Raw genomic sequence first — 24,773 nt, 5'->3', positions numbered from 1 at the left:
GCAGTGGCTTTATTGCAACGTTGTAGATGAATAAATAGTCATTGAAGTGACAGGAATCTGTGTACGTACTATAGTTTCAGTTTTCAGGGTGTGGTATTACTAAAGAACTGCTTAGAAATCGAACAGGCCCATCTGTGGTTACGAGTCAAACAAATCGAACCGGATCACTAAATAGAAACAGAACGCCCCTCCTTTCGCAGACTTTTACACCAATGTGCGCATGACGGTGCAGTTCTCATATTCACTAGCAGGGGGCGGTAGCAAAGGCCGACTATTAGCCGAGGCTATCAAAGCCTTGCAAAAAAATCAGCGCTCTCTCCAAGGAAACAAAAACAATATTAGAATCGGGTTTACGGCGTGCCCCAAGCCCGGAACCTCTCTTGATCGGACAACGCGTGAGTATTTTTCGCTTCTTTGATCACTGCTGACAAAGTGGAAAAAACCGCCACCGCGTGTGTTTTACACGCCGCCGCCGTTGTGCGAGCGTTTCCCCTTTTGTTTAGCGGTTAAGGCCCCTGTGTTTGGAACTTGAAGGGGTGCCATGTTGTTTAGCCGCTGAGTGTTTGCTTGCTGCTTTCAGCTCGCACACAACACCAACTTGACAATTAGCTTCAAGCACAGCAACCGATGCGACAAATCATCTATTTTCCCGACTGTAGAAAGCACATAAAGGGTCATATCATAAGGAGCGCTTGTATGTAGCGATCGCTGTAAAAAAAATGACAGTACTGATAGATAAAGTAAACTTTGATGTCAACTGCAGGCAATCCATAATAAACAGGCCGGACGCGGTTAGCGCTCCTGATGATCCGCGGATCTTTCTGTTGTTCTTTGTAGAAAATCCATAAGCATTTCCAGCTACATTGTACGTGGAAATAAAAGTAAAAACATAAACATAAAAGATGAAAATGAGTCATCGGTGATCTGCTATGCTTGCCTCATGTAGCTTAGAAATACAATTGCTGCTTGTGTTAGCAGCTATTTAGCTTGTCTGTCGAAATAGCCTGGCTTAAATTCACTGCAATCAACATCGACGAATATGTTTTAACAATGTATAAGATCCAGACAATTCTATCGCTTTTAGCAGATCTTTATTGTAATATAGTTCAATTACACATTTATACAACCGCGGCTTAGTACTTGCGGTGGTACAACGCCGCTTATGTGATCATGAGCCAAGCTAACAACGAACGCTTAACAAACAGCACTTGTTTTGTTCCTTTTTCTCTATTTACGCTTTTATTGCTTGTTTTTACGCAGCTAAACTCTCTGTGGCTGCACTTTGGTTTTCATAAACTAACATCGATTGATTTATTGGGCACCATTTTCCAGATAGTTATTTGATTCTAAATATAACAAGTTATGTAACCATTTTAATGAGGTCCAAATAGATAATAATTTAGGAAACAATGATCCTTTTCCTTGTGGTGTAATTGCAGTGTAATTGGTTATAGAGGTGGTGTACCTGTGATTTTTTTACCCCATCCATCACCTAATTTTATTGTGATGAGAGGAAAAGCATCTTCCAAGATATTTGCCATAAAAAATGCCTGATTCTTTTATTTTGGTGATGTTTTGCTCCTATAAATCATAGTAAGCCAGTTAAAACATCAACAACAACACACTATTTGTATCATTAATGCCTCAGATTGCAACAATTTGTTACAATAGTATTACATTAGAATATTCAGAGTTAAAAGGAGGTATACAAAGATAACTCAATCATAGATAACACTTTTAACGCATATCACAAATGATAAAAAAGTCTATTGGATTTTCATGAGGCGATTGTATCAAAATAAATGTAAAGCAAGATGAAGTGGAAAAAAAACATCAGTTCAAGTTAAAAGGCTGCTTTGAATCCCGTATTATGTTGTGTATTTCTACCAGCTTATAGAACAAAAACTCTTCTCTTCAGGCTTTCCCGTGGAATGAGCATTCCATGCAGCATCCTAGGTATGAATGACGTGGCCTGGCAGGAGACGAGAGGTGGGATGCTGCATGCAAATGGTGCTCCTGAGGCTGGGGGTGTCAGGGTTCACAGTGGAGGGCCTTTAGCCGCAGTCGCCGGCCAGGCATCTGGAGGTCCTCATTTACAGGGCATGGATAGGGCCGGGAACCCTACACCGGGAACGCCACAACCTCCATTAAGCGGTCGCTCGCAGGATGATGCTACGGTTGGATACTTCTTTCAGAGGCAACCCGGGGAGCAGCTGGCGGGTTGTGCGCCGGGAAAACATCGGTGGCCAACTGGGGATCCCAATCATGTTGATCAGGTAGCATTTTGGAGAAAAAAAATGGTCAAATCATCTTTTGTCAATTGAAGGCACACATTTTTTAATTTTATTTATTGTTTATTTCTTCAACTTTTTCTTTTCTAGGTCCGAGCTGCAGATGAAATGAACTATGACTTTCAAGCACTTGCTTTGGAGTCTAGAGGGATGGGAGAGGTATGTTTTTTTAAAAATATTTTTCCACATCTGATTTGTATTTATAAAAACAAATTGTTGAAAATTGTTGTTTTTAAATCAGGTTTACTAGTTAAAGCTATAAAATGTGATTGTATTTCACTGTGATTCATATTTTTACATTTCAAAAATAATGTCCCCAATTTTTAGACTACTGTGAAGACTGTATTAACGCATGTAGTATTATTATCTCATGATACACTTTTTGTTTTTAGCTTTTGCCAGCAAAAAAGCTTTGGGATTCGGATGAGATGGCAAAGGATGGAAGAAAAGGAATGCTTCTTGGAGAAGAGTGGAGGGACAATGCATGGGGGTCATCACGTAAGTCACTTATTCTGCAGTACAATATAATGAGATTATTTTCCTTAAAACAGTTACAACCGATAGTCCAGGGTACTCTATATAAAAAAATGTAATATTTCTCTAATCAAGTATATGATGATGTTGTATATGTCTTTCGTTTACAGACCATTCAGTCTCCCAGCCAATTATGGTCCAGCGACGGCCAGGTCAGGGTTTCCATGGAAACGGCGATGCCAGTTCTGTGTTGTCACCTCGCTCAGAGGGCGGCGGCTTAGGTGTGAGCATGGTTGAATATGTCCTGAGCTCATCTCCTGGGGACAAGATGGATGCCCGTTACAGGAATGGTGGCTATGTGAGTTGAAATGTGTTTCCTTAAGTTTTCAGCCAACTTTTGACCTTTCATCTTGTTTTATTTGGAGTCTACAGTTGAATATCTTTGTTCTTAACTTCTTTTATCTTCTCTCATTTTTCGCATGATGTACTGAAGGGCGGAGTAGATGCTGATCAGGATGGGAGAGAAAAGAATGATGGCCCTGAGAAAGGATCTCCATTTGAGGAAGACAAGAGCCCAGAAATGAAAGTGGGAGATGACAGTGATCCTGCAAAAGCCAATGGAAGAGGTTTACTAAACGGCATGGACAGAGACTGCAAAGACTTTATGTAAGTTTTCTTGGATCTTATCAAAATATCTAACATATTGGCATGTGACTTAACTTAACTTAATTTATCTGCACCTCAGTCCAACTACGGGAAGCCGTCAAGCTTCTCCAACTGAGGCCGTGGAGAGGATGGGTCCTAACCAAACAGGCTTGGAGATGATGAGCCAGCACCATGTTCATGCTCATGCCCACCACGCTCATGCCCATGCCCACGCTCATGCCCATGCTCACGCTCTACAACAACAGAACCACAACAAGGCCCAACAAATGGAGGACTTTCAGAACCAGGAAGCTCAAAACATGGGCGGCATGGAGCAACAACCTGGTGTGGAATCTCTTCAGTTCGAATATGCTGGGAACCAGATTCAGGTGGACTCCTCTGGAACCCCAGTGGGATTGTTTGACTACAACTCTCAGCAGCAGGTCTGTTTTTTGGTCTTTTTTTTAAATGAAGAATTGTTATTTGTAAGTTTTCAATAGGCTCTAAATTGTGTTTTGCATATGCAGTTATTTCAGAGGTCAAATCCCCTCACTGTTCAACAACTCACAGCAGCGCAGCAGCAACAATATGCCCTGGCAGCAGCACAACAACAACATCTTGGTAAGTGACCTCACGACCTTTATGAAGCAGTTATTGTTCTACTTTCTTCACAATAAAACCAGATGACCAGATTAGATACAGGAATTTGACCACACTGAAGTCATTTCAAGAGACTGTATTTCTTCAATTCAATTTAGCTGGCCTTGCTCCTGCATTTGTGCCTAACCCTTACATCATCAATGCTGGGCCCCCTGGAACTGATCCCTACACTGCAGCCGGTTTGGCAGCAGCTGCAACGCTTGCAGGTGATCACATGACACACCTTGTCTTTTTAAATGATTGACATGTATGTATTTTATAACTTTTTTGGAGGGAAACAGCTACCAACATTAATGTATTTCTCCCTTGCCCTTCAGGACCCACAGTAGTTCCACCTCAATACTATGGCGTTCCTTGGGGGGTGTACCCAGCCAACCTTTTCCAACAACAGGCCGCGTCTACTGCCAATCACTCTGGTAATCAGCAAGCTTCTAATCAGGGACCAGGGCCGGGCCAACCTCAGGTAAGCATAAAAAAAAGAAATGGCAAAGTGGCATAGGATTACCATGTCATTTTAAAGTTGTTCTTCATTTATGGACATTTTACCACGGTATGCAACCAGGTAATGCGCACGGGAAACAACCAGCGTCCTCTTACACCTGGCCAAGGTCAACAAAGTCAGCAGGAATCTATGGCAGCAGCGGCGGCAGCAGCTGCAAACCCCGCACTGGCATACGCAGGGATGCCCGGTCGGTTCCTATCTCCGTCCCACCATTGTTTTGTAACTATAGATATGTGTTATTTTGTTTAGAAATGACCTTTCTCATACAGGTTATCAGGTGTTGGCCCCTGCAGCATACTATGACCAAACAGGGGCCCTTGTGATGGGACCTAGTGCTCGAACCGGCCTCGGGGGGCCTGTTCGTCTTGTTCAAACTCCTCTCCTCATTAACCCTGCAGCAGCACAGGCTGGTATGTACATGGGGAAATGGAAGCTTGGTAAACTCATGGTTGAGTTGATGGTATCTAGGAATCCATGCACTTGACACCCTTGTGTGTTTTAACCACACTCTCTTTATTGTCTGTGGTCAGCAGCTGCCGTTTCTGCATCGGGTTCCGGTAGCAACATGTCCGACCCCCGGACAAACGGCATGTACCGCTCCATGCCTCAACCCCAACCTCAGCCTCAGCAACAGCAAGCTCCTCCACAAAACAGCGGCATGCAATCCAGTTCCTTTTACGGCTCTGGCTCAGTTCCCAACACCTCGCAGAGCAGCTCACTTTTCTCCCACACGTCTGCTCCACCTCCACCCCAGAGCTCATCGCTGGGCTTTAGCGGTACCGGCAACTCGCTCGGCGTGGGTCTGGCATCGGCCCTGGGAGGATTTGGCTCTTCGGGTCAGTGGACGATTAATGTTGTGATGTTTTCATATTATTCCAATTCCCTCACCACAAGGCCATGTGGTTTTTTTCCTTGTAGTATCCAGCTCCACCAGTAGCAGTGTGTCTCGCCGGGACTCCCTGTTGACAAGTTCCGATCTTTACAAACGTGGCAGCAGTAGTTTAACTCCCATCGGCCAGCCCTTTTACAACAGTCTGGGCTACTCCTCCTCACCCAGCCCGATCGGACTCACCCCTGGCCACTCACCTCTCACTCCCCCACCTTCTCTGTCCTCCTCTCACGGCTCATCCTCTAGTCTTCACCTGGGTAAGACCACATTTTTGTGATTGTTACCTGTTTACAAGTAGCGTTTTAACAATGACCAAGACCAAGTATTTGGGTTTTTACTTGTGACATCATTGTAATACTCATTACCACTCATTTTGGATGTGCATAGGTATAAGTTATGTCACAAAGTGGGTGGAATATTTTTTTTTAAATACTTTGAGCAACCATCTTACCTATGGCTTAATCGTTAATTCTGACAACAAAATGATTGAAATCATTTGCTTTACCCTTGGCTGCAAAATCTCAATAGTTTTTGCTGACACAGAGGTGCCTCAGGCAGTCATATTTCCAGTTTATGGTCATGGCTATTATCCTGTAATCCCAGGTGGCTTGACAAATGGCAGCGGGCGTTACATCTCCGCAGCACCTGGAGCCGAGGCCAAATACCGCAGTGCCGGAGGAACGTCCAGCCTATTTAATTCCAGCAGCCAATTATTCCCTCCATCACGGCCACGCTACAGCCGCTCTGACGTAATGCCGTCCGGCCGCAGTCGTCTCCTGGAAGACTTTAGGAACAATCGCTTCCCGAATCTTCAACTTCGAGACTTGCCCGGTCACATGGTTGAATTCTCTCAAGATCAACATGGATCCAGGTTTGGCAAATTAACTTTCTCATCTCATTTTGTGAACTGCTTATTCCTCATTAGGTTTAAGCCCTGCTTTATAGAAAGAAAACAAAGTCTATATTTTATGGCATTTGCTAAATCTCTCCACAGATTCATCCAACAGAAACTGGAGAGAGCCAGTCCCGCAGAGAGACAAATGGTTTTTGGAGAGATTCTACAAGCAGCCTATCAGTTGATGACTGATGTGTTTGGGAATTATGTCATCCAGAAGTTCTTTGAGGTAGTTTTGGATTAGTATGTTAATTGTTGAAGCTCAGGAATGATTCATAGATGACTTAATTTTGGAGAGTTGTCGTAGTAGATTTTAGACTTAATGTTTTTTTTGGTGCAGTTTGGCAGTGCAGACCAGAAACTGGCATTGGCAACTCGGATCCGTGGCCATGTCCTCCCATTGGCTCTACAGATGTACGGTTGCCGGGTAATTCAGAAAGCCTTGGAGTCCATTTCTTCTGACCAGCAGGTAATTGTAAGTGAGATTTTCTTAAAAGTCAGTTCACTGTACCTCTTTTTTTCTCCCCATCATTAGGCTTTCATTTCTAAACTGACAAATGTATTTAAAATATTCAGGTCTACCCAATTCATTTTATTTAAAAGCTTTTTTTTCTCAGAGTGACATTGTACGCGAGCTGGATGGCCATGTTTTAAAGTGCGTAAAGGACCAGAATGGAAACCACGTGGTGCAGAAATGCATTGAGTGTGTCCAACCTCAAGCCCTGCAGTTCATCATTGATGCATTCCAGGGCCAGGTATGTGTATTTTATTCATTTCAATTGCCGGGTAAGTCTCCATCTTTCCTTAAAATTACTCTTTTTAAATTACTCCATCCATTTAACTCCCTTAAATTAGATTTATATGTAACACGGCAATCATCCAACACTCTATGTAGATAAAATGTGTTATCTTGCTGTCGCTTTTGCAGGTTTTTGTCCTCTCCACACACCCTTATGGCTGTAGAGTCATCCAAAGGATTTTAGAACACTGCACCCAAGAGCAGACTTTGCCAATTCTTGAAGAGCTGCATCAGCACTCTGAGCAGCTGGGTCAGGTAAGCAAGTTGTCTTAATCATGTTTTCTTAAATTTCAGATGCATTTTTTTGTGTGTTTCTTGGTTTCCACAATGTGTCTCATCATTATGTGCATGCCTCCTCATGTTTTAGTTAGCCTGCTAGTCAGTGTGTTTGCTAAATGTTTAAAAAGAAAAATGTTTTGTGTTAGTTTTCATTTCATCTGATGTAATATTCAAACATTCCCCCTCCCCCTCCTCACCTATTCCATCTAGAAATATCAAGGCGTATCATTGGAGATGGCACCCAAAACATATTATACAGTGTCCCGTGATGCACTGTTCAAGGTCAGAGCAATTTGCCTCTCTCTTTTGAGGATGTCAACACTGTTTTCTTTCTCTCACCTTTTTCTATTAATAATTTTATTATCAGATAGAGGAAACTTCCAACTTTTTAGGGTTCTAATCCAACAATATGACTCTTTTTCTCTTAACTTTTCCCCCTTTCTGACTTAATGCCATGGAAAATGCACAAGTAGTGTTTTTAACCTTGATAAATGTTTCCCTCTCGACCTTCAATGTTTGAGTTTGACTACCATATTTTTTTGGACTATATTCTGCACTAGACAACAAATGCACATTTTTTTTATTTTACCAGAAACCAAAAACAATCATAAGATGAGTAAGAAAATAAAAATAGGATGAATGGGCATCTGTTAACACAACTGTTTTTGAATAAATTAAAAAACAACAACATAAATAATAGCCTGTTGTGGTCAGAGATTTTTTTTATATACAAAAGTCCCACTTGAGTATTAGCCCAGCCAAACTATTAAAAAAAGTGCTTTATAGTCTGGAAAATACGGTAATTGGATTGTAACTGACACTTCTAGTGGTAAATTACACAATTTTTAAGTTGGAGGAAAGGTACCTAAGAGCACTTTTGGAGTAAAGTATTTTATATTGGTTTTGTATCCCTTCCACTCACAACTAACTGGCAAATATGACTGTCTGTCACCCTTTTCTGGAGGGGGCAAAGATGCTACTGGTTTTCTCACTAGCTCCACCATTTTGCAAACCTTGTCTGACCTTCTGCAGTGATGAGGTCTTACTCAACTTGGGGGTTGTCTCATTTAATTCCCATCATGACCATGCATGTTTTATCTCATACCATCTCTGCCGGTTTGATAGAATGCATGATTGTCGGATGGATGGGCATCTATCCATTTGTCTAAATCATTATTTTCTGCTTTCCCGTACAGGATCAGTATGGTAACTACGTCATCCAGCACGTTTTGGAGCACGGTAGACCCGAAGACAAGAGTAAAATAGTTGCAGAAGTGCGTGGGAAAGTCCTTCTACTGAGCCAACACAAATTTGCAAGGTAATATCATCACAACTTTTAAAGAGACAGGACTCGCTAAATGCTAATTGTTGAGTCATTCTCACTGTTTTTGACTTGTCAGTAACGTTGTGGAGAAATGCGTGATCCACTCCTCGCGTGCTGAGAGAGCTCTACTGATAGATGAGGTCTGCTGCCAGAAAGATGGCCCCCACAGCGCCTTGTATACAATGATGAAGGACCAGTACGCAAACTACGTCGTCCAAAGAATGATAGACATGGCTGAGCCGGCTCAGCGGAAAATCATCATGCACAAGGTGGATATATGCTTCTAAAATTTTTAAAGTTTGAATTATAGGGATTTGTCAAGTGGAATATTCAAAATTGACCTTTTTCTTGACCTTTTTCCTCCGTAGATCCGGCCTCACATTGCCACCTTACGCAAGTATACTTATGGTAAACACATTCTGGCCAAGTTGGAAAAGTACTACATGAAAAGTGGCTCTGAGTTGGGGCCCATTGGTGGGCCTGCAAATGGCCTCATGTAGTTCCAAAATGTCATCATAATTCCCCTGCACAGGTTCTCAACATATTTGGATCTTCTCTCAACCCTTTTTTGGGGGTCAATTACAACAACTAAAAAAGTCAAGTTCACTCTAAAACGCTGTGATAACCGACCCCTGACACTTTGTCGTTCTTGGTGAGGTCCCAATTGGTGAACTTGCTATGAATGGCATAAGTTAACAGGTTTATTTTGTTGGGTAAAGCACAAAGGCCGTTAATAATTATATAACTGATGTATTGGACTGGTTTTCATATTGTACATTTGATTTTTTTTTTTTTACCTTGTAAATTTGTAGGAAAAAAACACACATTTGCTGAAACTTCTTATAATTCTCACCAGCAAGTGACCTATTAAAAGATAAAAAAATAAAAAAACAGAGGGACAAATTCCATTTTGCTTTTGGAACCGAGTTAACTCCTAAAAAAATATTTGATATTTATCTTTGGATCCCATGTAAAGATGAAATAATAACATCCCCATGCCAAAGCAGTTGATTTAAATGCAAATGCCACTGTTAAGAAATCAGTGCGACGTGTAAGGTGCCACGGGGTCTTTTGAAAAAGACTTTTTTGTTTGTTTGCTTGCTTGAATTTGGGGGGGGGGGGGGACAAATCCATGGTGGTGTTTTTTAAATGGGGCCTTTTTCTTGCCTTGTATTTTCTCGCTTCCATTCAATCCTTTATTTTTTCCCCCAAGCAAGAGCAATTTACATTTGCCTTGTGAGCCTAAAGCTAAAAAGTCTTGTCTTTTTACCCTAAAGACGAACCAGACTAGCCGAGGCTCTCCTTTTCCTCATCATACCATTAGATATTCAATTTAACACAGGTACTAACAAGTGAAGGTATTAAGATAGTCTTGCTTGGTTTTGGATTAAATTATCTTTGTGAAAATTTTATGATGTGATGAGAGGCATTGATGGCGTGCTGTGGCAGGTTTTAATTCCTCCTCCTCCTCTTCCTCCTCCTTAATACTTTTTAGTGTCTATGTAGGAAATGAGCACTGCTCTGAGCTAATTTAATGTACTGCATAATCATCTCTGGCTTTAGTAGTAGTTTAGTGTAGCATCTTTTTGTGTGATACTTAATTGTTGCGTTTTTTGGGTCGCTGTGATGAACTAACCCCCTCTTCCAGACCACCTTTAGATGAATGCGAATTGTAAAGGGGGTGATTTAACCCAGCATTGTACATGAGATGGAATTAATTACTGGGAAGAAGGGATTTTTAAATCACATTTTTATGCTCTAGTGTTTGTATTTTTCAACTCTTTTGATTGGATGCTGATGGAGGGGCCATCTAAAACCTTCTACAAATGTCCCGTATTACTCGTAGTGATGGCTTCTTTGAATTGTAGAATATATGTAGTATATGTGCAGTCAGTAAGTGTAAGATTTTTGATTAATATTATTATTAGCTTCAGTGAGAGAAAAAAAAATGTCTAGTGGTGTTTGACATGCCTTGCAAACTTGTAGTGATGCTTTTATTCCCTTTGTACAGTTGTAAATTTGTAACTGTTTATGCTGTAAATGGGATGTCTTCTACATTTTAGTGGGGAGAAAAAGGCAACAGTGTGCTTTTTTTGACGTGTGTATATTCATCACTCCCCTTCTCCCTTTGAATATTATGTATGCAGTTTTATTTGAGCAAGTGTTATTTTAAAGAAAAAGGAAAAAAATGATTTTTAAATGCTTCATAATCTGGCATGTGAATTTGTTTTTAAGAACTCCAAGGGGGAAAAGACCAGCCTTTATTTGTACTGGAGCTGCTGTAACATCCACTGTTGATAGTCTTTCTGATGTGACACTTTTAAAACAAGAAAAAAAATATATACAAAAACATACACAAAAAAAATCCTCAAAATCAGAGGCTGCCTTTAGTTGTCTGACTTAACAGGATATGACAAGAAATATTTTTGTACAGAAAAGTGCTGTATTTTGGAACGGCTACTACCTTGTAAGCAAAAAAAAAGCATTGTAAAATATTGTCAATTATATAAATATGAACATATGAGTTTTGTCACACTGTCAAAGTCATGTACATTTTCAGGTGGCCTTATGTACATTTCCAGCTGTTAGATGAAGAAAAACTCAATTTTTGGAGGCAGAATTGTGACTATGTATGATTAAACTGTTCTTCTAACATTTGAAATGCATTTTGGCAGTCTTTTGTGTCTGCTTGTTTTACTTTGAAAGACTGATCCATTTGAGAGCAATTTGTGCTTATTAATTTTTCATTTGGACATATTTTTTATTGCTGTTAATCTTGCACTCATCGCTCATCATTTTCTAAATAGTTGTAGTCACAAAATTCAATATAGTATACATTAACTCTGGCTTTATTAGTGCCTTAAATAAACCTAACATATTTTTGCATATTAAAAGTGCTAAGCGACATTACAAATAATTTTTCTTTTCTATATATATCTAAAGGTGAGTTGATGTAAAATACTAATTAAAAATAACTCAATATATTGTGATATTAGTGGACTAACACTGCTGTTTTATAGGATCAAGACTACAACAATGGCGACTATTGTACGTCATCTTCAAAACAAAGACTATGAGTTGAGAGGAGAGGGCGTAGCAACTCGTGGAGTACGGTAAGCGGCTCACCATCTTTTCCACATTCAACATGGCGATATGGGCGCGGTTTCGCCTTTGACCCCCGCAGGTGCGTAAATTACGCACATCCGCTATGGATCGCCCTCTCGAAGCAGCCATTTCTCTGCCGACGGTCGAACGACTAGCACCTAAACGAGGTAAGTTCTTGTAGAGCGTTTTACTGGCGTAAGTGCATTTTTGTTGCGCTACCATGCGACTTTTTAGGAATCGATTGAGCCCAAAACGCCGAAGAATCTGTTAGTTTAATGCCAGGTTCAACACACCGTCGACAATTTAAGTTAGAGCTCTCTTTCCTCCCTCGGTGTGCGCCGAATGTGACTAATGCTATCTTAGCATTAGTGACATGGCGACGCTCATCATTTGGCTTAAAGCGTATTATTGTCCGTTTTCTTTCATGATTCATTCTTGTAGAATGACTTTTAATCTAATCAAACAAACTTCGAGATATCAACGAAGTCTGATGGGTAAATACTCGCTCCAAAATGACAGCCAGCAGCACGACTGTTATGTAAGGCATCGGCTCCTGAGCTGTTAACCTAATATTTTTTTAACATTAATTTAATTGAACCAATCGTATTGAAATTTTAACTCTTAATGCCAATTGATAGTTTTTCACATTAGGTGAATAGGAATTTAATGATTATTATTTAAACAGTTGCTCCGTGGGCATAGTTTCTTACTAAGGAGCCACTGCCTTAATGTAAAAATTGATCTTGTGCTAAACACCCTTTTCCAATTTGCAATTGTTCTGATTTTCCGCTAAAAACTTATGGATACAAAAATTTGTGTCAACTTTCTTGTGTCAACGCCACTGTATATTTAATCGCCTTGTCTGGAAAAGGCAAAAGAATAGCGCAGCACTTAGCACTCACTAACTTATTTTTTATTCATTATCTTGATCGTATATTACCAAGTTTCTTGTAAGATTTCTCCATCTTGCAATAATTGTTTTGCATGGTAATAATTGTTTTGCATGGCAATAATTGTTTTGCATGGCAATAATTGTTTTGAAACTCCCTACTAGTGTGGTTAAATCAAGTTCTGCCTTTTTTAGCATCCAGATGCAGCTCTTCCTGAGTGCCCAGAACACATGACCTCGAGGGTAAAGGAGAGGAGACTGGGCCAGATCAAGGTAAAACTAATTTAGCAAAAAAAAAAACATTCCGCCTTTTTGCTGAATCTTGATTCTTTATATTAAGTTTTGTTTTCTTCTTTGCACACATCAGGTCCACGTTCAGACGATCTTCCTTGCAGGTTGCCCACTTGTGGCATATCTGCACTTAAGAGATGACTGGCAGGCTCCTCAAAGGTTAATGTATTTGTTTATTGCAAAGTATCCAAGTCTTCATCCAAACTAAATCAAAGCTTTAAACGTTATAATCTTGTGGAACTCAATGATGTGATATCTGATCTTTATGGTGAGGTTTCACTGAACTTAACTTGGTGTTGTGACTTCTTATATAGGTAAAGTCCACAAGGATATTATTAAAGATTAGAAAATTCATTTGTTGAAGTAGATTTTTCCTAAGTCAATTTCCCAAGTACAAGACAAGTGTTTATTCTTTCTTCCAAGTGTTTACTCCCCTTGGTTTTTAAAGAAAAATTAACTCCTAAATATATTGTTTCTCCAGCTTTTAAAAAAAATATTCTAAGAGTTAACTGCTCCAACTTTCTTTAAAAATATGGTTTATTCCTTGCGCTATTAAAAAAACAATTCTCCAGCTTTTTAAAAAAACATTCTAAATGTTTTTTCTCCAACCTTTTTTTAAAATATTATTTATGCCCCCAGCTTTTAAAGAAAATATATGCTGAATATATATTCCCCTGATTTTTGGATATTCTCCCAGCTTTTTTTTGTTCAATTTTTTTCCCTAAGTGTTTTTCCCCCAGCTTTTTAAAAAAATATTCTAAGTGTTTAATTTGTTATTTTTTGTTCATTTTTTTTCTAAGTGTTTGTTCCCCTAAATTTTTTGACTAAGTATTCTTTCCTCAGCTTTTTAAAAAAATATTCTAAGTGTTTTTGTTTTTTTCTTTTTTTTTTCTAAGTGTTAATTTTCCTTTTTCTTTGTTCATTTTTTTTCTAAGTGTTTATTTTCCTTTTTTTGTGCATTTTTTTTTTCTAAGTGTTTTTATTTAATTTTTCTAAGTGTTTTTACAAATTTAAAATGTTTACTTGTAAATAAAATATTTTAACTTTGATTATGACTTGCATCTTTTTTTAAAGAAAAAACACATGCATACATTTAAAAGCTTTTATTTTGAAAAAAACTTGAGTAAAATGAAGCAATTCCTCCAGTCACCAGCAGGAAAAACAGGAAATAAAAGCTTGTTGGGTTTATTCTGTTTTATTATTATAATAGTTATATTAATTCATTTCTTTATTAAATCAATCTCTTTCTTTTCTTTGTATTAATTCATTACTTTGTTAAATCATTCTCTTTCTGTTTTTCAAAAGTCTTGAGGTCACACCAAGTCATCTTTAACCTAGACAGCCTGTTCCAGGATGGTTATACAAACAATCCACCCAATCTGGGTCCTTGAGATTTGGTGGGCCCTTGGTGACGAGGACAGGGCTATTCGGACAATAACAAGAATATTGTTATCGTTATGTAACCGTACACTTCGGGTTTTTCTGTATGTAACGATTATATGATTATGATTATATTATATGATTCTTAGGTCAAGGAGGTTGTATAATTACTCTAATCTAAATGTTGTTAGGTCTAGTCCCTGTTTTTGTTATTAGTAAAATACTTTGATTGTTATTGTAGTCCCAGATGTTGTTTTTACTCATACGTGATGGAATGATCAACAACTCTGTAACTTGTGACCATAAGAATGGGACGAAAACGTCTATTCGAGGAGACGTTCGGAAGTTGTAAGGTGACACTTGCTGACTCTCCCCTTCGGAGGCTATCTGTTGTATCCATTTCTATTTAATTAAATGTCAATAATTGAATAAGATGTCTTCCTGCAGTTATTGATAATTACGGACGAAGGTAATTATTAATGAACCTGACATTTTGGTCCTTCTGAGCCATGGAGGTCAATATACCGGAGCGAGAACCCAGGCGCTGCTGTTCGACATCTGGTAAGTGACCGTGCGCACGGCGTCTTCAAAACCCTTGGTGGGCCGGAGTTTTTCGACGGGGGCGCCTGGATTCTCGGCGGTTGAAGACTTTTCCTGCTGGAGGGAGACATCTGATGGATCTCGGGTAAGTCCACATTAATGTCTGCATGTTGTGAAGGTGTTTACAAATGCGTTAAAGGGACATTGTATGTGAGGCCCATTGTTGGGCTGGTTTCGCGTCCTGGGTGACGGCGATAAAACCCTGTGTTTATACTAGTCAATGGCAGGTACGGTGGGGCACTTTGCTGGAAAGTGTCCTGTGTCTCAGGGGTAGGCACGAATATATTGTACTAGAGGTACAATATTGGGGCCGGGGAGTGTCCTGTGTCTAAAGGGTAGGCACGAATATACGTTGTATGTTGTTTGTGTGGTTTCTGCAGTAAAATTAAGATAAGCCTAGGAAATACAGTCGAAGGAGTGATAATAATAGAAATAGATATAATAAAGTTAACTCTGTGAGGCACACGAACTCACTACAAAAAAGTAAAATATGGGAAACACGTGTTGTAAGGCGGGTTTGGATGACGATCCAAAAAATACGTCTAACTTGTAAGGATTGGAAAAAAAAATTGGTAAGACAAAGCGCTTTAAAAATATTACACAGCTATATTTATGGATAAATAAATATGGGTTTGCTGGCCAGCTTAAAATGCATAAAATGCAGGATAATATATGCACTAATGCATAGAGGTAATATACATATATAAATAATATGTGAGTGGATAAAAGTGTAACAGCTTGTTCCACAGACACTAATGGAGGTAATATACATATATAAATAATATGTGAGTGGATAAAAGTGTAACAGCTTGTTCCACAGACACTAATGGCGAAATAAGGCCGGGGAGAAGTTAAAAATACTATTTTGGGAAAATAGTGGGGGCTCCCTCGGATAACGGGGATATATTTAAGACCGTGGCGGCGGGAAAGTACTGTTTGGTAAGGAAAAAATAGCGGGGCCTCCTCGGCTGACGGGGAAAATATTTACCGAGATAGGTGACGGGCGCGGAGGAAGTTTAACAAAAATAAAGGGAGCCAGAAAATTAATGGGGACACTGGTATTTGATTTGGTTAATCCAGGTATGACGTTTTGTGATTACAATTAAATTGGGTTTTTTGTGATGCTTGGGCTTGTATAACAACAATTAGAATGGTTATTTCCAAGTGCTGGTGGTGCTTTGTTAATATAACCTATATGTACTGTCAATTTACAGCAATGTGATGGCTTATTGCAGCTTGGTTTTTGATCCCGTCCGCTAACGGGAAGATGGTGTTTAAAAAGACAAAAGAATATATACAAAATGATCATTTAAATTTTAGCAGGGAATGTCACCTGTGTTTTTATTATGCTCTAGACTTGCCAAAAAATGTGTCAACTGCGGGGGAAGCGTTTCTGGTGCAGCGGCTGCTGATTAGATGGGAGTGAAACATGTGGGCCGCGGGGCAGACGATTTAACTGTGTTGGGCTTTCGGGAGCGTTCGGACAGTGTAAACGACTAAAATTTTGTGATCCCTTCCGTGAAGACATTATAATAATAATAATTGGCCTTGGGGGTGCTGAAGCAAACTTGAGGGCAGAAAATGGGTTTTTGCCATATTGTTGTGCTTGCAGCATACATATTCTGGATATATGGGGTCTTGGAAAAATATTGTTATGTAGTTGAATATCGGAAGAGGGGTTAATTTGACGTTTTAATGGTTGTCTTCTCTAAAAAGCGTTGTATTTGGGCACAGGGAAAAAGCTGGTTTGTAAACATAAGATAACAATGCTGTTTTCGCAGCAAGAGTGGAGGTCATAGTTAACGGCTAATTGCGTTTTCTGTTTGGACTTTTCAGAATAAGAACAATACATGGGCTGCAAGAAATGCAAGGTTATGCGAATGCTTTCGCATTGATATTTTGGGTTTTAAAATGAAATGTATTAAGAGGATAGAAAATCTGTTCAGTAAAAGGTTGATTTGGTAAAAAGCTTTGGATTTGGGAAATAGACCAAAATAGTCATTTTTGAGCAATTGTGGATTTCAAAGGGCTCTTAGTTAAAGGAAACTAGCTTTTGGAGGATAAAATAATATTAATACTATTTCAGAATTTTTTGATTATTCAAAATACTTTAATCCAGGAGGTTGGCTGTTTAAAAGAATAAAAGGCCAGGATGACAAAATTTACAATATTATGGTATATTGGTGACGATAACGTTTTTAAAACATTAAAGTTTGTAATTAGGAATTGTCTAACAAAAGGTTGATTTGTCTCATTTAATTGTTGTAGATTTTTGTTTTGGTAACAGGCTATGGGAAATGACTCGTGTCTTAAGTAAACATCATATGAGGTGATTTACAAAGTATAGTAGGTATTGAATTATTTGGCTGTTAACGACATCAGATGGGAAATTTACAATGCAATAGTGGCATGATAAAATTCATGGCATTCATCCAAATAATTAGGTGAATTGTAAATAAAATAATTGGTTTAGGATGAGCATATTTTCCCTAAGAATGGAGTAACATGGAATGTTTTTCAAAGTGCACTTGAAAGAACATTGTCTGTTGTCCTGGCAGGAGGAAATATGCTTTGTCACAGGTCATATTGATGACTTTAAGGATATTACGGATTGGATAAGCATTGGTCAATTGATACAACCAAATAACGTTGCTTTTACGGCTTTAAGGGCATGCAAATTGGTTAGAACTTTAGCAACGATGGGGTTAATACGCCTGAATGTTACAGTGATAACGAGTGACAATAACAAGCTTAGATAAGGGAGGGAAAGGAGAAATTCTCCAAATTCCAGAATCTGGCTTAGAAACAGGTTATGTTAGTCGTTTTGGGTTTTTGACAGGATGTGGTAGTACATAAATTCTGGGAAATTTTGGGAAATTGGGGACCCCATATCTAAAACAAGTTTGAGACAAATGTGTAAATAGGCTCTATTTGGCGCTGGATGCACGAATTCTAGTGGGGCCTTTCATGTTTTGAAACAAGTGACGCTTTAGGTAGATGGGTTGTCTATGAACAAAATGGGATGGGCGAAATTCGCTTACAAATTAGGCGTGTTATCTTGGTTCATAGAATTTGGAGTCAAGGCGACGTAATAAAGGCCATAGGCGTCATGTTGTATAAAATAGGCGTGGATGAATTAGTTTTACAAATGGGGGAGATTATCTTATCACCTGAAACAAGTAGAAACAAAATTGGATGGCCGCATTAAAAGGTGATTGGCATGCTATTAGAGGGAATTGGGATTTTCCAAAAACATGATAGGGGGCCATTAGGTCATGGCGGCTGTAAAAAATAAAAACTTTAGATGTGAAACTATTCCCACCTCAATTCGGGGAACAAACAGGTAAACGGATAGCATTAAAAAGGATATAACTTTGTGTGAAACTTGAAGGTAATTTTTTACAAACGGTTAAAATGCTAGAGTGGGGGTGTGTATATTAAAGGATCTACTAATGAATGCGGGGTGGATCCAGACCTTCCGGAATGTGGGGTATTCATGGCGTCCTCGAGAATTTGTGGATTTTCTCCGGGTACTCCAGTTTACTCCCACAAAATGAAATTATGGATGCTAGACTGGTTGAACACACTAAATTCTTCTGTTTATGAGTGTGAGCGTGAATGATAGTTTGTCTTTTTGTGTTTTTTGATTGGCAGACCACCGAGACATAATCTATCAATAAAAGATCAATAAAGAAAATAATTTGGGCTTGAGTCAAGGGAAGACCTATGTCTCGACAAGGGGGAGGTGGCCTTGCTACAACGGCACTACAAGGCTTAGGGTTTAAATCTATATGCATACCCACATATCCATTTCAAAAAATACATATAGATTTTATTTTATTTTTATTAGATCATATGGATATCATTCCACGATATGGAATTCCAGAAACTATTTATAGTGATAATGGCTCCCATTTTGTTAATATAATAGTTGTCTACCATCCACAATTGGCGGACCTTATATGAAGACCTGTTTGGTAGACCTTACAAATTGTTATTATTCACTACACAATGACAATTGGATGATGAGGCGAATCTATCAGAGAAAAAAAAAAAACGCACACACCAAATTTAGACTATCAGAGGGAGATTTTGCTTGTCAACAGGAAACGGACGAAGCGACGGTGATTCTTGAAGACTGGATGCTGATAAGCAGCATAAAAGAAGAAACATCGGAGCAACGCAAAGTGGGAGGGTCCTTGTTACTGAAAGGGGACACGGATGCACCTTTCCCACAGTAAGAAGGTTGTCTAAATTGAAACGTTTCAAGAGGAAAACTCCCTAAACAAAGACAAAAAGTCATGTTGAAAACAATTATTGCTTTTGGGGCAATGAGATTAATGATGATTGTGATTCTATTCCTTTCCACAGTAGGGTTGTTTTCTCCAGTTGGAGAAAAAGGCGGAGGCGTTTCAATTGAGGATACACCTTCTTACGGGAGGGTAAACCGAGAAACATATACATTTACATTTAATTAACATTACCTACTAAATCAAATTTCCAAAATGAAAATATATATTTGGACCCGGCGACGTCCCGGTTGCCATACAAAAAGAGATGGTGGGAAATATGTGTGGTACATTAACAGCAAAAAAAAAAAAAAAAAAATTGAAGATTGGGAAAAGCCTTGTTGCAGAAATTGGTCAAGATTGGAAAGCTTGGACTGACATATTAACCTGTGAAATTTATTTCTGAAACAGGGATTTCCCAAACGGGGGATAATTGGGCGCTGTTAATGGAGTGTAAAGAAGGCAAGCACTAGGTGGAGCTACTTTGGTAAAAGGGTGGTCTCAATTGAAACATTGAGGGGACGGGTAAGATAAACTTTCTGACTTAATAAGATACGGGAAACACCAATATTAATTGAAAAGATTATTGCTCAGCAAGCAATACCATAAAACTATAGGGAACTCTTTTATATTGGGTTTGACGTCTCCATATGGTTTCAATTGAGACTAAACCATCTTACAAAGGATTAGGATAACCTACCAGACAAGGGAAAATACGATGGGGTCTAACAACTCCCTCAATCACCATTCATTTGGGGAAAAGTGTTTTTACAAATGAAAAAACGTGTCCTACTTGGCAAGAAAAAATATTGAAGCAGTGTTTATCCTGTTACGCGGTAAATAGGAAGTCAATTTTTCCACTGTTTAATCATTTTACCTGCTTAAACCTTACAGGGCATGGTCTGAAGCTGGGGGCGATAAATGAGACGTGGTGTACCGGCGTTCTAAAACAAACTACACCCCTGATACCACGTTCTGGCCTATGGTAGCGGGGTGGTAGATAAATTATACGACTCCTGCCGAAACGCGGCAGGACTAGGTACTTTGGTCTCACTGCTCTTACCGGTGTCTGTTTTTCCATCCACAGTGGAGGAGATACAATTGGCGGCTCATAATTCGGAGGTGAAGGGTCGACCCTCCCGACATCGTCGAGAGGCATGGAGGGAAGGAGATCCAACATACATTGATGCGATTGGCATCCCCCGGGGCGTACCAGATGAGTATAAGCTGGCTAATCAGATCGCAGCAGGTTGGGAGTCTATCTTCCTTCTAATCACCCCAAACAAAAATGTGGATAGAATAAATTACTTACATTACAATGTTCAAAACTTGGAAATTATACTGAACAGGGATTTGTGGCCATGAAGGAACAACTGGCAGCTACCAGTCTGATGGCGTTCCAGAATCGCATAGCGGTGGATATGATCCTTGAAACAGGGGGCGTGTGTGCAATGTTTGGAAAACAATGTTGCACCTTCATACCGAACAACGCGTCACCCAGTGGATCTCTCACCAGGGCCATTACTGGCCTGCAAACACTGAACCGCAATATGCAAGAGCACTCTGGAGTAGATACGTCCGCATTGTCAGATTGGTGGGATAAGACCTTTGGAAAATCTAAAGATTTGGACTATAGGCACAATTACCGCTATCCTAACATTGTGTGGGTGATGTAGTATCCCCTGTTTGCGCTCCTTGCTAAGCCGACTTATAACTACTGAAATTGCCCCTACAAATTCTAAAGTACATGAGTTGTATCTTATGGGACGGTTTGGGGAAAGCAGTGAGGTCCAGGAGTACGGTAAATCCGAGGACAAATTGGACGAATATAATTATGTTTTTTCTCTTTCAGACCAGCCATGGGAGTAAGGAGTAGGCGGGAAAAATCACAGTCACCCGACATTACCATTTAGTGATTACTAAGAAATGACTAATAACATACATATTATAAAAACGGGGGAATGTTGGGTTTATTCTGTTTTACTATTATAATTGTTATATTAATTCATTTCTTTATTAAATCAATCTCTTTCTTTTCTTTGTATTAATTCATTACTTTGTTAAATCATTCTCTTTCTGTTTTTCAAAAGTCTTGAGGTCACACCAAGTCATCTTTAACCTAGACAGCCTGTTCCAGGATGGTTATACAAACAATCCACCCAATCTGGGTCCTTGAGATTTGGTGGGCCCTTGGTGACGAGGACAGGGCTATTCGGACAATAACAAGAATATTGTTATCGTTATGTAACCGTACACTTCGGGTTTTTCTGTATGTAACGATTATATGATTATGATTATATTATATGATTCTTAGGTCAAGGAGGTTGTATAATTACTCTAATCTAAATGTTGTTAGGTCTAGTCCCTGTTTTTGTTATTAGTAAAATACTTTGATTGTTATTGTAGTCCCAGATGTTGTTTTTACTCATACGTGATGGAATGATCAACAACTCTGTAACTTGTGACCATAAGAATGGGACGAAAACGTCTATTCGAGGAGACGTTCGGAAGTTGTAAGGTGACACTTGCTGTAATGCTCCCCTCCGGAGGCTATCTGTTGAATCCATTTCTATTTAATTAAATGTCAATAATTGAATAAGATGTCTTCCTGCAGTTATTGATAATTACGGACGAAGGTAATTATTAATGAACCTGACAAAGCTTCAGCTTTTATTTTGAAAAAGTTTGTAGATAGGTTCCCGCTGGTGTTACAGCATCGTAAAAAATCGAATCTTCTCCACCCTCTGGTGGAAAAGATTCGAAAAATGAAAAAGGGCGGGTCAGTACACAGTTAGTTCAAAAAACAATGAGAAGGGCTCACCTTTTATTTTGAAAAGATGAAGCAGTTCCTCCTGTCACCAGCAGGAAATCCAGAAAATAAAAGCTCCAGCTTTTATTTTGAAAAAGTTTGGTTCCCGTCATTGGTCCAGCATCGTAAAAAAATCAAATCTTCTCCACCCCCTGGTGGAATTCTGGAAAACAAAAGGGGATTAAGGCACAAAGTTAGTTAAAAAACCAATGAGAAGGGCTTACCTTTTATTTTGAAAAATGTCAGACTGGTTTACGTTGACCATCCAGCAGAGAAGAAAATTAAGGCATCTGAGCCTATCTGTTCAATGGTGGAATTCTGTAAAAAGAGGAGGGGTCAATACATCAAGTTTAGTAGTCTTAACTTTTATTTTGAAAAATTCATAGATCAGTGCTGGCTATTACACCAGGACCAATCTATGCATTTTTTCAAAATAAAAGGCAAGTCCTTACAAATATATTTGCATGTGAGGTTTTACCTGACTTGGGTGGAATTCTCCCGATTCAGGTAAAACCTCACTTGCAAATGATTGAGTAAAAAATATATTCGCAAGGCCTTACCTTTTATCTTGGAAAAAAATGCATAGATCAGTGCTGGATGTTACACCAGAATTAGTCTACACATTTTTATCAAAATAAAAGGCAAGACCTTGCAAATGTTTTTTAACTTAACCGTTTGCAAGTGAGATTTTACCAGAATCAGGGAGAGTGGTGTAGCCTTTCTTGACTTGGGTGGAATTCTGGAAAGAAAAAGAGGGTCAATATACAAAGTTAAGTAAAAAACATTTGCAAGGTCTCAACTTTTATCTTGAAAAAATGCATACATCAGTGCTGGATGTTACACCAGAATTAATCGACGTTTTTTACTTAACCATTTCCAAGTGAAGTTTGACCTGGATTGGGGGTGCTGTAGCCAACCTCAGATTGGGTGCAATTCTGGAAATAAAAAAACATTTGCAGAGTCTTGCAAATGTTTTTTTATTTTATTTCCAGAATTCCACCAAAATCAGGTAAAACCTCACTTGCAAATGGTCAAGTAAAAGACATTCGCACAGTCTTACCCTCCATCTTGAAAAAATGCATAAATCAGTGCTGGATGTTACACCAGAATTACTCTATGCATTTTTTTCAAAAAGAAAGGTAAGACCTTGCGAATGTTTTTTTACTTAACCATTTACAAGTGAGGTTTTACCTGAATCGGGAAGAGCACCAAAAAACTAAATGTAGACTGGAGATTAGTAAATCAAATTTCAACCAAAAAAAAGGACTATGAACAAATATCTTAGTCAGAATTTGTCCAAAAAAACATTGCTACTACATTAGTTTTTTTCTATCAACATCAAAAGGTTACCTGTCATTAGGAAGGCCCTTCATAACTTTACTCCAGTGCCATCTCAGCTTCATCCCACTGCAACAGAAAGAAAAAAACAATTAAGACATATTCCAACACTTACTGCCTCAAGTTCAAAGGTCTACATTGATTTTGACAGATTTCACCGACTTTAAACCGCTACAAAACACTGCAATGTGATTAGGTTACCGTTTATTTAACCATTTTGATGACATTTCTTCCTGGAGGAGTTTTTTCTAATCAGTCTATCATTTAAAAAAAAATTATGAAATTAAATATGCTAAAGACTCATTTCTTTCACTTTTCTCCTCATACATATTATTTTACCATATAATGTTTAAACTTGAGTCAAAAATGACCCTTGCGCTATTATGAAATCAAAGTCTCACTCAGGTTTTTTCAAAACCACAATTAAAACTAAAAAAAGGAAAAGCTCAGGTTAAAAGTATAGTCTTTTTAAGTGTACCATTTATCCCTTACAGATACACTGAAGGCACTTTGTTTGGGTGCAAATTATCAACATCAGACTAAGTAGTTTTATCATTAAAAATTTGGATGTATCATAATGAAAACCAAGCAAATTGAGCGACGCATTGAATACTGAACGATGACAATTATTAAACGGATCGAGAAAATAAAAACTATTTGAAAAACGAATCACTTGACGGACAAATAGCTATATAGTTATGGAGTCGACACGCTGCTCCTTTTTTATCGTTTTGGCCACATTTTAGTTGCTTTCCAGCAGTCTGTCCTCGCTGAGCAACCGAAACACACAATGCAATGATTTCGTTTTAAACATAAAGAGTTATAGTTAAAGCGATGTAGCCAATTTGTTTGCAAACATTTTGCAGTAGTCATCGATGTGCGGCTGCATCAGGCGAGCCGAGCACGATCGGGTCGAAATGCAAGCTTGAAACGAGAATCGGAACTTCGAAATCCCCAAATGACAAGTTACCACATGCACTGCATCGTTAAAAATGAACTTGATCGCGTCTTTCTTCAGAAATTCGTCACTTCGGAGCCTCTCTGGCGTCCTGCCGAACCGAACAGTCGCTCATCCTCCATCTTAAATAATGGCGGCTAATTGAACTCTGACCTTTGTCATGCATATTAAAAATAGATACGAAAACAATACACACGAATAAAATACATATTTTTCACAATAAAGTGTAATAGTAAACTATTAGTATGAAAAAACTGCCATGTTCTCCAATATTAATCGTTTTAAAACTATTTACGCAACGATTTAGATTGGCAACAGGAAGTTGATTTGGACGGAAGAAACAACGGTATCGCCCT

At 38.8% G+C, this 24,773-nt stretch overlaps 1 protein-coding gene and 2 long non-coding RNA genes across 10 annotated transcripts; 2 read left to right on the top strand and 1 right to left on the bottom strand.

The window, feature by feature from the left end:
* The first annotated feature begins 242 nt into the window (after positions 1 to 242).
* pum2 (pumilio RNA-binding family member 2) lies at positions 243 to 11,424 on the top strand. 5 transcript variants are annotated; one of them, XM_077711591.1, is made up of 23 exons: positions 243 to 395; positions 1,919 to 2,276; positions 2,382 to 2,450; positions 2,684 to 2,789; positions 2,936 to 3,123; positions 3,259 to 3,431; positions 3,511 to 3,853; positions 3,938 to 4,031; positions 4,169 to 4,276; positions 4,388 to 4,533; positions 4,633 to 4,759; positions 4,842 to 4,982; positions 5,106 to 5,408; positions 5,491 to 5,718; positions 6,065 to 6,332; positions 6,456 to 6,585; positions 6,697 to 6,831; positions 6,974 to 7,111; positions 7,285 to 7,410; positions 7,645 to 7,716; positions 8,631 to 8,752; positions 8,835 to 9,027; positions 9,127 to 11,424. In XM_077711591.1, exons 2-23 carry the CDS (start codon positions 1,932 to 1,934, stop codon positions 9,256 to 9,258), a joined length of 3,687 nt encoding a protein of 1,228 aa, XP_077567717.1. In that variant the 5' UTR covers positions 243 to 395; positions 1,919 to 1,931; the 3' UTR covers positions 9,259 to 11,424. The 5 variants fall into 5 exon arrangements, with proteins under 5 accessions (XP_077567717.1, XP_077567718.1, XP_077567716.1 ...); XM_077711592.1 differs by having other exon boundaries at positions 5,103 to 5,408; positions 6,697 to 6,825; XM_077711590.1 differs by having other exon boundaries at positions 5,103 to 5,408.
* A 468-nt stretch (positions 11,425 to 11,892) lies between these two features.
* On the top strand, positions 11,893 to 14,092 carry LOC144192442 (uncharacterized). The gene is made up of 3 exons (XR_013325122.1): positions 11,893 to 12,030; positions 12,948 to 13,025; positions 13,120 to 14,092. It is a non-coding gene; the product is annotated as an uncharacterized LOC144192442 (long non-coding RNA).
* Positions 14,093 to 14,244: 152 nt separating this feature from the next.
* LOC144192456 (uncharacterized) lies at positions 14,245 to 24,546 on the bottom strand. Of its 4 annotated transcripts, none has more exons than XR_013325129.1 (6): positions 24,430 to 24,546; positions 23,472 to 23,528; positions 22,815 to 22,860; positions 22,378 to 22,439; positions 22,134 to 22,284; positions 14,245 to 15,077 (listed from the first exon to the last, which is right to left on the bottom strand). It is a non-coding gene; the product is annotated as an uncharacterized LOC144192456 (long non-coding RNA). The 4 variants fall into 4 exon arrangements; XR_013325130.1 differs by lacking the exon at positions 14,245 to 15,077 and adding an exon at positions 21,970 to 22,056 and having other exon boundaries at positions 22,346 to 22,439; XR_013325128.1 differs by lacking the exon at positions 14,245 to 15,077 and adding an exon at positions 21,970 to 22,056.
* Positions 24,547 to 24,773: the final 227 nt, after the last annotated feature.

The sequence above is a fragment of the Stigmatopora nigra genome, unplaced genomic scaffold, assembly GCF_051989575.1.
Source record: "Stigmatopora nigra isolate UIUO_SnigA unplaced genomic scaffold, RoL_Snig_1.1 HiC_scaffold_26, whole genome shotgun sequence".
In the NCBI taxonomy this organism is placed as follows: Eukaryota; Metazoa; Chordata; class Actinopteri; order Syngnathiformes; family Syngnathidae; genus Stigmatopora; species Stigmatopora nigra.
This window is presented reverse-complemented; position numbering and strand designations above follow the sequence as displayed.

Bases quoted from the DNA above. Each gene is read 5' to 3' on its own strand.
- pum2 (XM_077711590.1), top strand. From the start codon at position 1,932: ATGAGCATTCCATGCAGCATCCTAGGTATGAATGACGTGGCCTGGCAG. The intron at 4,032-4,168 runs GTAAGTGACCTC...AATTCAATTTAG, and splicing joins AGCACAACAACAACATCTTG to CTGGCCTTGCTCCTGCATTT. The intron at 5,719-6,064 runs GTAAGACCACAT...CTGTAATCCCAG, and splicing joins ATCCTCTAGTCTTCACCTGG to GTGGCTTGACAAATGGCAGC.